We start from the raw sequence: 14,699 nt of genomic DNA, 5'->3' as shown, positions 1-14,699 counted from the left end.
CCGTGGAGGCATTCAGAGCCCTATTTTTTTGTCACTTTTTGTTCTAAGTAGATTTACCGTACTTCAGTATCGGGGCTGGACAAAGTTTTGATTGTGGTTTGAAGGTGCGGTTCCGCGCGGCGCGCTCCAGGCGCTCTGTACGCGGCGCGCGAGCCACCCGTGTAGTCCCGCTGGCCCTGCTGGCCGGGGTGTATACAGTACCAATCACTCGTCAAGGTTGTTTCTCTCCGCTCCGTCTCCCCGCCCCCGCCTCCTTCACCGCCCCGCGATCTGAATCACATTCAAGGCACGGCCGTCCAAAACAAGATTAGGGCCTCCGAAGCCGGAGCCGCCTCTGCGATTGGCCTATTCCGACCGGAAATGTCTTCACACGTCACGCAGGCGCGGCGCGCGTGGCGCGCGGCCGGAGACACATTCGAACGGATGGCCGGGCCGGGGTTCGAATACCGATCAATGCGTTGGCGGAGAGGGCTGAATGGATGTCAGCATTGGCGGCCCTCGGTGCACAATGGGACGCCGTGCCGTGGAGGACGCGCCGAGGACGCGGGCCGCCATCGCCGTGCTCAGCAGCCTGATTACGGACGGCGCCTTCGTCGCTGTCTCTCTCGCACCCTGCCGGGACGCCTCACGCGTGGGAGAGAGACAGCGCGACGACGGCACTCATTGCTCGGAATCAGCCTGCTCTCGGCGGCGTAGGGGGGCCGGGTGACATTACCCCGACAGTGTGTGTCTTACCGGCGGCCTTATCTCGGGGGAAGCACCGCGATGACTTTCTCCGCGTCCTCTGCGAGCACCGCGTCGAGCATCGCGTCGAGCACCACGTCGAGCATCACGTCGCGCAGTGGCTGCCACTTGGCGGCGGCTGTTAGTAGCGACTGGCCGTTGACACGACGGCCACCCCGAAAGCGGGTTGAGCATGGCAAGCGCACGCACACAGGCGCGCGCCGCTCACACGGACGGGCGCACACACGCGCGCGCACGGCCGCGTCCACACACGCACAAACTAGCAGCGTAGGGCTCGAGAGCGAGCCCCCCTGATTTGCATATGTTTGGATAATTTGTATTCATACAGCCTTCATGGAGGACAGAGCGATGTCCCGTGATGCCTTGGCCAGCCCCGTTCGGGGAAGGGGTGGAGGGTGTCACATTCAGAAACCACCCCCCAGCAAACTCGGCAGGACGCGCAACGCGCAGCAGTGGCGGGGTGGGGTGCTACAGGGCAGTCCGGTGGCAGGACTGCGGAATGCCTGGGACTGGGAATTCCCGCCAAAGGACTCCAGGGCCGTGCAGAGGGCGTCCGAGTCCTCGGGTCCTTGAGCGTAAAAGCTTTCCCTTTATGAGACGGCCGGGAAAGCGGAAAACGCCGCGCGTCCCGGAAGGGAAGAGAAGGTGGAGACGGTGGCGCGGCGACACTCCGAGGCTTCACCTATTTCCGGAAACTGGCCACCACCCCGCTGGGCCATGGCTGGCGCGCGTGCCGTGCGGCCGGCCGGTGCTCTACTGTACTTTCCTGTACTTCCGGCCACGACGGAAGACACGCCGAGTTCAAATCGACGCGCACGTACCGCATGCCCTCCGTCATGCCCACTCGGATCCCTTCAGAGAAAGTCGCAGTGACCTTTCTTCTCCGGACAGGCCCGGCCAAAAGCACGGCCAACGGGATGGCCGTTGTACTCGCGGACTCGCGGCATTTCTGGAGCTTCCCTTGGCCTCTGCCATGCCTCTGCAACCGCACGGCCTCGGCCACTGCACTGCCAAGGCATGGTCAAGGACATCAAGGGCGAGGCCAGCGTGGCAAGAAGGGCAAAAAGGTGACTTCGGCTCATAGGGTGTGTCTCAGGGCGAGGGGGGCGGGGAGAGGAGGCCTCAGAGGTCATCTCTGAGGCTGGGACAAGGGCCCCCCGCCTCACAGCTTCCCCGAAAGCGGTTGGAAAAAAAGATGGGAAATCGCCTTAAAAGCAACCAGGATCGCTACGGCACACCCACGGGGCGGCGTGGGGCAACGCACACCACTGCTGCGGTTTGTGATAAGGCAGCTTACCTTGCCGCTCGCCATTCCAGAGTCCGGAGTCCGAGCTGCTTGTATGCATGCGTGGTGTGTGTGTGTGTGTGTGTGTGTGTGTGTGTGTGTGTGTGTGTGTGTGTGTGTGTGTGTGTGTGTGAGTGCACACGCGTGCATGCAAGCATATAATGATAGGCAGCCGGCCCAGCCCAGCCAGCGCCCTCTCCAGAACTGCTTTGTGTTTTTTTCCCCCTGAGTTTGTTTGTTTTGTTTGTTTGCTGTTTGCTTGCTTGTGGTCACACAGTTTGCGGGAGTGACATGAAGAAAGTGTCCCGCGCGTTCGTGCAAATACGCTTTGCCTTAGGTACTCAGATTAAGACAGCGTTCTTATTGCTTTTTAGCAGATGATACCTTCACACTTGAAACATACTTAAAACTACTATACACATGAAGGTGTCAGCGTGCTTTTACTCTCGAGTCCAGAAACGAAGCGCGTATCCTAAACAATATAATAGGGGCTGGCTGCCGGGGCGGGCTGGTGCGTGTGGCTGGTGGCTGGCTGGCAATGAGGCGCACCGAACCGAACGAGTATTGACTGAGAAATTTGAAAGGGAAAAGAAAAAAAATTTGAACTCTACACCCCCTCCCCAGTCTTAATGGGGAGGCCTCCTGCTTTACTTCGGTGTTCGGGATGGGAACCGGTGCTATCAGGTACCTGGGGTTAATCCCGTCAGCGACCCAAGCGTTCGCCGGGGGACCCAGTAGGACCCCAAAGCTCAGGCAGCTGGGTGAGAGCACCCAGTACGAAGCTCTTTGAGGGGCGGGACGTAGAGTGAGACGACAGAGAGACAGAGAGAGACTCAGACAGAGAAGAGGTTTGGTGGGAGCTTCTTGTTTTCGTAGGGTTGGTTGTGTACCCCATGGTACCCCCACTGTCCGGCGCTCCCGTACCGAACATACAGCGTTTTAGGCCAGCTTCAAAGGACTTATCATCGCCTCCCCGACGAGTCAAGGAGGCACCACCCGCAACCACACACCGGATGGTCTGGATTGATGGATCAAATACTCCATCGCTCCAGTGCCGAGGCCAACCCGCCGAAGCGGATTGCTTTTTAGACACCCACAGCGGAGTGGCCAGGTGAATGTGACTCTGACCACTACGCTATCACGCTTGTACGTCTGGCAGCGTGTTGGACGACGGGTTTGAGTTGCACTGGGAGGAAGGCGTTCGAAAAATGTAATGAAATGATGGGATTCGATCCCCGGACCCCGCCATCGGGATCAGACGACTTTACGCTCTTGGCCACCACGGCCCATGATGAGGGGACCGGCGTGAGGTGGGTTCTTGACGCAACAGGACTCGACCGACCCGGTCAAAATTTCGCAAGAAGGTGGGGGAGTCGAACCGCCGACCCTAGCACTGAGAATCGACGCCTCTACTCCCTGGACCACCACGTCCCATGCTCGGAGTGGGCTCACGTTTACGTGTTTCAACCGCACTGGGTGAGGCAGTAAAATTAAATGGAAATATTTGTTAGGAGTCGAACCTCCGGCATGTGGGTCTGTTGCACACGGCTCCGCTCTCATGGCCCCACCCTTAGGATAGTAAGTCGAAAAAACTTTTGTGACGCTGGTATTCGAACGCCGGCCTGCGGTAACTCGATCCCACGTCTCTAACCTCTCGGCTATCACAGCAGTTGTGCAACGCGACGGATCATCTGCTTTCATTAACGTTCGTTGAATGAGATTTTTTTTTCAGCGCGTGGACGCGCAGTGTTTCGGTTTCCTTTCTTTTTTCCCCTGCATCACTGCCACAGCCACGGTTTGTTTATGTCCGTTATATATGGGACGAGAAAGAGTTAGCAAAAACACGAAGACGATCGAGCATGGACAGAAAAAAAGACAGCGCCTGCTTCCCCCTCCCCAAAGAACAGCGGAGATGCCACTGTGTCAACAATGAAATGCGAGTTGCAAATCGACCAAGTGATTTGCGTCAGAACGTATATTTGCTCATCTCGCCTCGCGCCTGCGTCTTCTTTCGGTCTATCTTTGCATGCCTCAAGGCTTATATCTCGATGCAACTCTATTGGAAGACTTTCATAAAATCGTTTTCAGATTAATAAATACTAGTTACGCCAATACATAAATTTTTCTTTTCTGACCACTCGTCGCAAAATTTTGCCCACAAAATGTACGGAACGGTGGACTGTCTTAACGTGAAAATTCAGACACTGCCTCGTTGAAAAGTTACGACTTTCCCGTAACGACTGTTCGTGGCTAGACTGTTCTGGGCGGCAGGGCGGCCGCTGGGCCGAGCGGGCCGTATCGTGTTCACTCCATCTAACGTGCGTGCCGCGCGGCCCGGTCTAGGTCTCGCCTCCAGACTACTGCTTGCAGCCCAGGGAGTTTTAGCGCAGTTTGCCTCTCAACATCATGCATCGGGGCCAGGCGAGGCTCTAGGCCGGGCTTGCGGCCAGGCCGAACCCCGAACCTCGCGCCATCCCTGCGCCAAACCCCGCAGCCTTTCGTCGAGACTTGGCGTTGGCGTGTGGGACGCGGGCCCTGGAAAAGGGGGAGGAGGGGTGGGGGGGCTCTCGCGCCTGCCCGACAATGGCCCAGGCCTTTGTGCCTTTTGTCTCAGTTGCAAAAGGTTGCAAAGTTTGAAGCCAAACTTCCATCATTTAACACTGTATATTCTATGAGGAGGCGGCGCGCGGTTCGGCTGGCGCACTGGATAAGGGAAGGGCGGCTGCGCCAGGCCGCGCGGTGCGGCTTGGGGGCGTGGGGTGCAGGGCGTGGAGCGTAGGGCGCGGGGTCGGGTCGGCCGCGGCGGTTGTGTGTTGTGTGTGCCGCCGTTCTGTCACACACCAGCGGGGCCCTATGGGCCGTGAGCAGTGGCGGTGGCGAGGTAAAGGCCCGCCAAAGGGCCATGGCGAAAGGCAAGGCCCTGCGGCCTGGCCGCGCCCCCCGGGGCATGGCTATCACGCCGAGGCTCAGCGGCAGTGCCTCCACCCTCCACTCCACTCCAGTCCCATCTGCGCGAGGCCTGACTGGCTTGACTGGTTTGGCCGTGCGCGGTGCATGAGTTGGCGTGTGTGCAGTCGCTCTGGCACTTCGCTTCGACCCTCCGCCAGCCATGGCGACCGCGGTGATCATCGTCCTGGTGACGGCCGTCGCCGCCCTGCTCGCCAAGTGGGCGCTCTGGTACCGGCGCCACCGCGCCCTGGAGCAGGCCATCCCGGGGCCGCCGTCGCTGCCCGTCCTGGGGAACGCGCTGGACTTCCTGGGGCTGGCCAACGAGGACCGCCTCAAGTTCATCCTGGGGCAGGGCGACAGGAAGATGAGGCGTTTGACGTTGTTGACGACCGTGGTGGTGATGGTGAACAACGCCGAGGACATCGAGCACGTGCTGCGCCGGAAGGACCTCGCCGACAAGTCGCGCTTCTTCTACGCCTCGCTGCACATGGTGGCCAAGAACGGCCTGATCCAGCTGAGCGGACCGCTGTGGCGGGAGCACCGCAAGGCGCTGCAGCCCGCCTTCAGCCTCAGCATCCTGGAGCACTTCGTGGACTACTTCGCCGAGGAGGCCGAGGGCTTCGTGCGCCGCGTCAAACCCTGGTGCGCCGACGACAACCTGCTGGACAACCTGCGGAGAGTCACCTGCGGCGCCTTCATGAAGACCACCCTGAGCGAGAAGGTGGGGGCGGACTTCGAGGAGGAGATCTTGGACCTCATCCGCTTTCTGGAGCTGTTCCTCAAGTGCAGCACCGAGCGCTTCTTCAACCCGCTGCTCTGGTCTGACTGGGTGTTCGGGCTGACGGCGCGCGGCAGGCTCATCAAGAAGACCAGGGCCAAGATCGACCACCACGCGCGCGTGGTGCTGGACAAGCGGCGCGAGGAGCTGCGGCAGCGGGGCGAGCTGCGGGGCGACTTCACCAAGGACTTCGTCAAGAGGCCCACCACGCTGGTGGACACGCTGCTGCTGGCTCCGGGCTACCGGATGCCTGACGAGGACGTGCTGGACGAGTTCAAGACCTTCTTCGCCGCGGGCGTGGACACCACGGCGGCCACCATCATCTGGCTGCTCAAGGCGCTCTCGCTGCACCCCGACATCCAGGACAAGGTGTACGCCGAGATCCAGACCGTGTTCCAGGGATCAGACAGGAGAGTCACGCCCAGCGACTTGAACAGGCGAGGAAATGAAGGATACAAACTAATGTGCTTTGTTGTTTCGGAGTTCCATCACACTGTGTGCGATGTTTCTTTTCTCTCTAACCCTGTTTCGCTGTTTCCGGGCCGCTGCAGGCTGGAGTACACGGAGCGCTTCATCAAGGAGACGCTGAGGCTGTTCCCCACGGTGCCCTTCCTGACGCGCCAGGTGCACGAGGAGACCGAGTTCCTGGGCCACACCCTCCCCGCCGACTCGGCGGTCGCCATCAACATCCTGGGCGCGCACCGCGACGCCGCGCACTGGCCCGACCCGCTCAAGTTCGACCCGGACCGCTTCCTGCCCGAGAACAGCGAGGGCCGCCACCCCTGCGCCTACATGCCCTTCAGCACCGGCTACAGGAACTGCATCGGCGGCAAGTACGCGCTCATGAACATGACCACCTTCCTGGCCACCACGCTGCGCCACTACCGCGTCGACCCGGTGGCCGACGGCTACATGCACCTCGTCGACATCCCCCTGTGCTTCGACATCGCGCTCAGGGCGGCGGGGGGCATGACGGTCAACTTCACGCCCCGTCGCGCGGCCGAGGGCGCCTGACCCGACCTGACCCCTCACACCGCTCCAGCCGTCTGTCTCACCAGTGATTATTCGAAAACAGTGGTTCTCGGCGCACTCAGTCCGCGCACATTTGTAAAAAAAAAATATAAAAAAATACAGTGAGGCGTCTTTGTGCCCACAGTTTACGTCTTCGGCTGACTCCTCCCCGTTCGGCAGGTTAGGCCAGTGCGAGGGGACGGCGGGCGTCCAGCGGGACCACCACCCACGTGCAGCAAGCCCAGCATGTCCAGCACGGAGCGCCCGGCAGACGGCGCCCAGGCAACCCGCGCGCGGAGCGGCCGACGCGTTGCCTACCTTCGTTACCATTGCCATTACGGGCTAGCCGCCTACCTTCAGACCTCACCATCCCGTCTCTCCCGCACACCGTAGGGAGGTGGACACCGCGGGTCGATCTGTTACGGTACCCGAGCGGTACCGCATCGGTCAATTAACCCTTTCTCTCTCTCTCTCCAACAACACGGACCCGGCGGCAGTACGTACCGACCGGAGCCACCAGCCCTGGTTTGTGGCGATGGGTGTTCCGGGGACGCTGCGACGCTGCGACTTTGCGGACTGTGCGAGGGATGCTGTGGACCGCTAATTAAGCGACTCTTGCTCTGCAGCCTCTGCAGCGTGTCGGGGCACGGCGCGGCGCGGCACGGCAGTGTCACGGCACCGCACCACGCGGCGACGCGGCCGTTGTCGTGCCGCACGGAAAATACAAGTTCGCTGCCGCGTTGTTCGCTCAACGTGCAGTGCAGGGGGTCTCGCCCTCGCCGCGCCGCCTCGCTCGCACTTTCGAGAGGAAAACGCACCATTTTGGGCGAGTGCGCCAGCCCGCGGAGTTCGGCCTCTTCAGCAGCGGCCTCGGCCCTCTCTCTCGCTCTGCCTGCAGCAAGTAAATGCAGTGACGCGGCCGGAGGGGCGTTTCAATTTCACGAATTGTTGCGCATGTCTGCGGCGGCGAGTGGTGCCGCGACCAGCAGACCATTCCGGACAGCGCGCTCGTCTCTCTCGCACTCATGGGGCGACCCGTAGGGGTGTGAGAGGGACAGAGCGACGACATGAACTGCTCGGAGTGAGCCTATACGAACCAGGGCGCGTTTTCGGACGCCGAGATGAATTGCTCTGATTCGAGGGAGGGAAAGGGGCGGTGCCTGACTGATTTGGCCGGGCCTTGGCCGGGCCTTGGCCGCCGGGGCGGAGCGATGACAAGTTTCGCCAACTTAATCACTTTTGCAGAGTACTCTCACTAATTTGGCCGGCCGGCCCCGTCGCCGAATTACTGCGCGTGTAAAAATGTGGCGCAAACAAGCCGAGCGCTTTGGGCCGAGCGCTCTCTCTCTCTCTCTCTCTCTCTCTCTCTCTCTCTCTCTCTCTCTCTCTCTCTCTCTCTCTCTCTCTCTATCTCTCTCTCTCCGCCGAGGTCGAAGTCCGATCTGGCTGTCCTGACGCGGATTTTCCTTCAGCCCAAAGCGAGTGATGAAAAAGAAGAATGAGAAAAATGCGAAACCGGGACGCGTTTTTGGAGCCGTCACGTAGCGGCCAAGTTTTAATTTAGCTTTCCGCCTTGGTGGCGCGTCGTCCGCGTCGCCGACCCAACGAGCAAAAACAATCCGACCGCCCCGCCCCGCCCCGCCCAACCTGTGGAGCGATAGTGCGTGTGAGACCGATGTGTGAGTGACCGCGCTGCAGTGTGGGTCCGTCTGTGTGAGTCTCTATAGAGCCGGCGGGGCCCCGCCACCACGCCCCCCTTTTCTTTGGCCTTTCTTCGTGTTTTACCGAGAGCATGTCTGGAAATCGTGATTTCCAGCGACTTTGGGCGGCCGCTGCGTCCAATCCAAGCGGGGGATTCGGACTCCGTGTGCAGGGTGCTGGTCGTTAGGACCGAAAAAAAAGAAAACAACTGTCAAAAACTAAGCTGCTAGTGCTTGCTTCGCTTTTGCTTCGCTTGCTTCGCTTGCTTCGCTTGCTTCGCTTGCTTCGCTTGCTTCGCTTGCTTCGCTTGCTTCGCTTGCTTCGCTTGCTTCGCTTGCTTCGCTTGCTTCGCTTGCTTTCGCTTTGCTTTCGCTTGCTTCGCTTGCTTCGCTTGCTCCTGTGCTTCGCTGCTTCGCTTGCTTCCGCTTGTGCTTCGCTTGCTTCGCTTTTGCTTCGCTTTCTTCGCTTGCTTCGCTTGCTTCGCTTGCTTCGCTTGCTTGCTGCTCTGCTTCGCTTGCTTCGCTTGCTCGCTTGCTTCCTTGCTTCGCTTGCTTCGCTTGCTTCGCTTGCTTCGCTTGCTTCTGCTTCGTTCTTCGCTTGCTTCTTGCTGTTGCTTCGCTTGCTGCTTGCTCGCTTGCTTCGCTTGCTTCGCTTGCTTCGCTTGCTTCGCTTGCTTCGCTTGCTTCGCTTGCTTCGCTTGCTTCGCTTGCTTCGCTTGCTTCGCTTGCTTCGCTTGCTTCGCTTGCTTCGCTTGCTTCGCTTGCTTCGCTTGCTTCGCTTGCTTCGCTTGCTTCGCTTGCTTCATCCTCCGCGTTGGCCGACGATTAACGTCGGGCTTGCTTCGTAGGCGATTCAGGGACGAGACGCAAGCGGCGTTATGCCACCTCCCTCTCTTTCTGGCCCGGGGCACAACTGATGATTGCGACAGGGCATCGGGGGCCGGACCCTCATAACACGACCACTCCCAAAATTGTGAGGCTGACGCGCTGACGCTCCATCGCGCGCGGGTCTGAAGTCACAGCGGGCATTACCTATGCGCGGCGTTGCGTCCCATTCATAATCCTTGCGCGCGAAACGAAAGCAAGCCACGCTCTTCATCTGCAAATCATCTTTCTTGTTTTTGTGTGGTGTTTGCTGTGTGTCATTCGCGCGGGAATGACGTCACGGCAGCGCGACACGATATTCCCGCCTTTTCTTTCCAAAGCAACGCGTTTCCCCCGAAACAGCAAAGCGCCAGCGCGCGCGCCCACCGGCCTGTGCCTGCTGTGCTTTTCTTTTCTTTCTTTCTCTCTTTCTTTCGCGTGTCTCGTCACCGGAAATATGGCTGTCCGCGCGGCCCGCCGCGCCTAGATAAGGAGAGAGAGGCACAAACAGGGCAGAAATGGCGCGCGGCGTTGCGGTGCCGGGGATTTAAATAATAGATGGCGGAAAAAATATGGATAGCGAAAACAAAAAAAAGGAAAGAAGCGGCCAAAATACGTGCGCGTAAAAACAGAGACATGCACTGGCCGTCTTTCTCGCGCTTCCGGCCGCTGCCCTGGCTGCCCTGGTCGCCCTAATGTGCCAGTTTGCGGAATGTAGAGGGGGGGGGGGCATGGCGGGGCGCTAACGCGCGGCCGGGCTTCCGTCATGCGCGACACAAGAATGCAATTTATTTAATTCAATCCAACTTCTTTCCGGCACTCTGAGCAGCGCACTGTCCCGCGTCACCGCCATGATCCACTTCATTACGCCCCGCTTTTTAGCTCTCTCGTGTGTGTGTGTGTAAGTGTGTGTGTCCAGAGAGAGAGAGAGAGAGAGAGAGAGAGAGAGAGAGAGAGAGAGAGAGAGAGAGAGAGAGAGAGCGTATGTGTGTGGGTGACTGGCGAAATGAGGCACAGCCACTGAGCGGCTGTCCGCAAAGAAAAAAAAAAGAAGGCGCGGTCGTTTGTCGGTCGTTCTTCCTCTCGCAAATAAGGCAATTTACCTGCGAGGATTTAAACGCACCCCCTCTCCCTCCCCTCGGTCTCTGTCTCGCTCTCCCCCCGTGTCATATACTGCCACTTGCGCTCACGAGTGCCGCTGCGGCCGAGAGAAAGAATGACACGTCCGATCTGCCTGGCCCGGCCCGGCCGCTCGCAAAGCGGCAAGCGGCGGCCGCAAAAAAAATAGAAATAAAAATAAAGCACCGCACAAAAAGTGGGGGCTGCAAATAGGGAGCATTTTTCTAGTTAGCTGCTCACTCTGTGACCCCGTCCCGCCCGTCCGTCCACCGCCTTCGTTAGGGCGCTCTTTCTTCACCCTTTCACTCCGGCCTCACCGAGCGGAGTCCACGCAGTGAGAAGGCGGGCTGTGTGTTCAGCCCGAGCGGGACTTGGCCAAGGGGGCGTTTTGTCGCTCTTTTTGCCCACTTACACCGCGTGGAGGAGTAACTGCCGCAAAGTGGCCGCCAATCACGCATTTATCAAACTTGACCGCCGCGGCGCCGCGGCCCTGCCCTCGGCCTTCTTGGCCTGCTCCAGGCTGCAGGCAGGCGGCTCTCGGCGCGCGCAGCAGCGCCCTCGGTAAGCCGTCGCCGCGTCCGCTTCCGCTCCAAGTTTGGCGGCCGGCCCGCGCGATTTCACTTCCGGTGCGAGTGGGCCGCGCCGCCACACCGCTAAACCGCACTTCTTCTTGCAGAAGGGAAAAAAGTTGGCCGGTAAGTCGCCTCGCCTCGCCGGCCCGCTTCCAGCGTGCCTCCAGCTTCCAGGCCGGGGAACATTGATTGAATGGGGAATTATAACAATAGCGGAGGCGCGGAGGAAACAGGGTGGAGAATACCGGAATTCGGGAGGGCAGGGCGGGGCGGGGCGGGGCGGGGCGGAGAGTGGCTGGTGGCTGCGAGCTTGCAGCTGGGGTCGAGGAGAGGAGTGTCGGTGTTTCGGGCCTGTCTGTGGGCCGTGCGCGCTGCGCGCCTCGGAGCTGATTCCCTATGCCAGACACGTGCCTGCCACGCCCAATACTCGGCACGCCCGCAATATATATATATATAGACAGAAAAGTCCTGTCGCCAGACGCACCTCCGGACCACTGCCTTGGGTTCAAAAACAGGAACTGCGGGGGTTTTCAAATGTTTTACTTCATTTCGGTTTAGAAATGAAAGATGAAATGGACAAGAAACAACCGGCCCGGGCGAAACAGCGCGCGACGCATTCGCCTCGGTTCAGCCCGCTTCAGAATCCCCGAAGCTGACTGCACTGAGAACAGTCAACTGTGTACCGAGTGCGCACGCTGAGTGCCAAAGTGTGTACTGTTTCCTTCCTCCACACTCAAGTTTACCGTGAGTGTCACGGGTCGAGAAAGCCCCGGGCCAGGTAGCCGGGTATGAGGGCCTCCATGAGCTTGCGGCACCGGGAGTCGTTGAGCGTCTTGAGCCTGACGGGGCTGTCCACCTCCATCATGGCGGCCGAGTCCATGTCCAGGTTGGCGTCCACGAAGCGGATGGGCAGCAGGTTGACGGCGGACGAGAAGGCGTACACCTCGCGGGCGCGGACGTCCCTCTGCAGCGCGGCCAGGGAGGGCGGGTCGCCGCGCCACCCCATGCAGGCCAGGCACTCCACCAGCTCGGCGTGGTAGGCGCGCACCACGCGCGCGGACGACTCGAGCAGCACGCGCGGCGCCACGGCCAGCGTCAGGAAGTAGTGCAGGTCCATGCTGGGGCTGGCCCAGGACACCATCTGGAAGTCCACGAGCAGCGCGGACCGCACCTGCAACAAGCGGTGCGGGTTGGCTTTACGACGACCGTCCCTCACCACTCCCCTGGCGGCTACTACCTGCGCCGTCTCCTCGTCGTAGTCGAACATGATGTTGTTGGACCAGGCGTCGCCGTGGCACATGACCAGGAAGTCGCCCGGCTTGTTGGCGAGGGCCTCGAGGACGCGCTTGTGCGCCACGGGGGCGGCGGCCTTCATCTTGTCGGCCACGGCGTCCCCCAGCGCCGGCCAGGTACGCGCCGCGTTGGCCAGCGTCAGCAGCGACGTCGTCAAGAGCGTCTGGAACGTGGTGCGCATCGGCTCGTCCAGCCAGCAGTTGCCGAGCGCCTCCAGGGCGCGGGCGTGCTCGCCGCCCCGCGCGTGCAGCAGCAGGGAGGCGGCGTGCAGGCGCGCGAGCAGGCGCACGGCCACCAGGCTGTGGGGCAGGTCCAGCCCGTCCGCGCGCGGCACGTTGGAGTAGGACTGCAAGCACAACCCGTCTAGCAAGCCTGGTGCAAACAGTGGCCTTGCCAGAGCGCCACCAACGCGAACCTCACCCTCTCGCACAGGTCCTCCATGACGAGCGCCCCGTTGGAGCAGGCGGCGATGACCCTGGGCCCCAGCTTCTGGTGGTGCTTGGGCCGGTGCGCGAGCCCGGCCGCCAGGTGGCGCTCCATGCGCGGCAGCAGGTCCCGCAGGGTGCGCGTCTCGCGCGAGAACAGGCCGCACGACGAGACGATGGCGGCGGCCACCTCCGCGGCCGGCACGGCCTTCACGATGAGCCGCCGCACCTCAGCCTGCCGCCGAAATGGGGACATTGAGACTTAGCTGCGAGAAGGAGAGGAGGGCTGACGGACCGCCCCGCCGTACCTTGCCGATGTGCGCGTGCACGCGGTACAGCTCGCTCATGTAGTTCTCGTTGGCGCCGGTGGCAGGCCGCACGCGGATCGTCGTCACCTGGCCGGTGGTCTCGTCCTCCTCGCGCAGCGCGGCCGTCAGCAGCTGCGGCGTCAGCCATGGCGGGGCGGCCGGCGTCGTCCTGGACGCGTCCGTCTTGGCGGCGTCCGCCGGGGGCTTGGCGTCCACCTTGGCGTCCACCTTGGTGGCGGCGAACGCGGTGACCGTCATGGCGGCGTCTGCCGGAGTGAGCGGACGGGACGGACCGCGGCGCGCCGGCCCGGCGCTGGGCCAGGCAGCACGCACGCAGTCACGCAGTCCAGTGGCGTCGCGACGCCGCGTTCCCACGACCGCCGGGGCGGTGGCGGCGAGGTGGCGGTGCCCGCCGACTACAGTCTGCTGCATCACCGCGACGACGAGGCGACGTCCGCGCGTGTCGTGTTGTGCCGTGCCGTGGCGCACGCGGCGCGCGGCCTTCGCGTGTGTCGTGATTAGGCTAGGTCCAGGCGAAATGAAAGTGAGAGACACACGGTTGATTTTGGAATGATTCGTTTAATAATATTATACAAAATTTGAGTGTACAGACGAACAAATAATGTTATCATAATTATTAGGCAGTGAGATCAAAAACAATGTATAATTACGAAAACAGTGTAATGACTTGGCAGTGATGAGAATGGAAGATTTACAGAGAACTGGGTTTGCGACTCTACGCTGTCGCATTTTGATTGATATCATTTCGAGTACAAATACAAGTGGAGTGGGAACAGTAATGTTATGTTTCGTGAGCATGGAGTCCTGCCAACCGCCCTGGCGGGCACGAGGAAACCGGAGATGGTGCGGCTTGTACAGGCCGCGTACTTACGAAACAAAAAAAAATCAACTTTTTTGCTAAAACTTAGAGCTTTTTATAAATAAGGGCTCACTGATACAAACTTAAAACATCCAACCGGTGGAGCGAAAAATTTCTGCAGAGCGTGATATGGATCGTGCGTATGAACATGTTTCTTAACAACAACAGAGCTTACATGCGCTCTGTGTTTCTTTTTACAGTGAATGTTCACTAACACTACTAATTTCTAAACACTCCTAAAACGTCAATAACGCCCTTTAACATTTAAAAAAGGGTTGTAGTTTCTTGAACAATAATAATTAGTAGTAAATAAAATGGAAACTAATGAACATTGACATATGTATGAGAAATGGGTTTCATTGTACATAATTTACTTGGTGGTCCATACGTTTCTTACACAGACTACAAGATGATAACTTTCCAGAGTGCGTCAAACCTGGTTCAGAACATGTAAGAATGTCAGTCAAACTAAAGAATGACCTAAAACGAAGACGTAACATTGAATTACCTACCCCTCTCAACAGTAAAAAGCAGTCATCTTAAAACATTATGTTTCTATCCCTAGGCATTCACAGCAACCTTGCCGGGCATCGCCCGTGCGACTCCTCGGTGTACCTCGCACGTCGACGGACGTCGGCAATCTTAACACTTTCTTAATCGCATCACAGCAGCACAGTCTTAAGCACATCGTTAACACACGCGTTTTCTAGCAGTCTTAATGAGCTCGAGACAAACTTTGGCGCTTGCTATCGCTTCATTTCGACCGTCTCG

General features: G+C 59.6%; 2 protein-coding genes across 2 annotated transcripts; one reads left to right on the top strand and one right to left on the bottom strand.

Annotated features, from left to right (window-relative positions):
* The first annotated feature begins 5,138 nt into the window (after nt 1-5,138).
* On the top strand, nt 5,139-6,770 carry LOC117643540 (cytochrome P450 4c21-like). Its single transcript, XM_034382476.1, has 2 exons — nt 5,139-6,193; nt 6,308-6,770. The coding sequence occupies exons 1-2, from the start codon at nt 5,139-5,141 to the stop codon at nt 6,768-6,770; spliced, it is 1,518 nt and encodes a 505-aa protein (XP_034238367.1).
* Nucleotides 6,771-11,549: 4,779 nt separating this feature from the next.
* Nucleotides 11,550-13,306, bottom strand: LOC117643531. Its single transcript, XM_034382464.1, has 4 exons — nt 13,049-13,306; nt 12,736-12,975; nt 12,260-12,661; nt 11,550-12,193 (listed from the first exon to the last, which is right to left on the bottom strand). The coding sequence occupies exons 1-4, from the start codon at nt 13,304-13,306 to the stop codon at nt 11,774-11,776; spliced, it is 1,320 nt and encodes a 439-aa protein (XP_034238355.1). The 3' UTR covers nt 11,550-11,773.
* Between the last annotated feature and the right edge of the window lie 1,393 nt (nt 13,307-14,699).

This window comes from Thrips palmi, unplaced genomic scaffold, assembly GCF_012932325.1.
Source record: "Thrips palmi isolate BJ-2018 unplaced genomic scaffold, TpBJ-2018v1 HiC_scaffold_1, whole genome shotgun sequence".
In the NCBI taxonomy this organism is placed as follows: domain Eukaryota; kingdom Metazoa; phylum Arthropoda; class Insecta; order Thysanoptera; family Thripidae; genus Thrips; species Thrips palmi.
This window is presented reverse-complemented; position numbering and strand designations above follow the sequence as displayed.

Bases quoted from the DNA above. Each gene is read 5' to 3' on its own strand.
- LOC117643540 (XM_034382476.1), top strand. From the start codon at position 5,139: ATGGCGACCGCGGTGATCATCGTCCTGGTGACGGCCGTCGCCGCCCTG. The intron at 6,194-6,307 runs GCGAGGAAATGA...GGGCCGCTGCAG, and splicing joins ACGCCCAGCGACTTGAACAG to GCTGGAGTACACGGAGCGCT.
- LOC117643531 (XM_034382464.1), bottom strand. From the start codon at position 13,306: ATGACGGTCACCGCGTTCGCCGCCACCAAGGTGGACGCCAAGGTGGAC. The intron at 12,976-13,048 runs GTACGGCGGGGC...TTTCGGCGGCAG, and splicing joins TGCACGCGCACATCGGCAAG to GCTGAGGTGCGGCGGCTCAT. The intron at 12,194-12,259 runs GTAGTAGCCGCC...CGCTTGTTGCAG, and splicing joins ACGACGAGGAGACGGCGCAG to GTGCGGTCCGCGCTGCTCGT.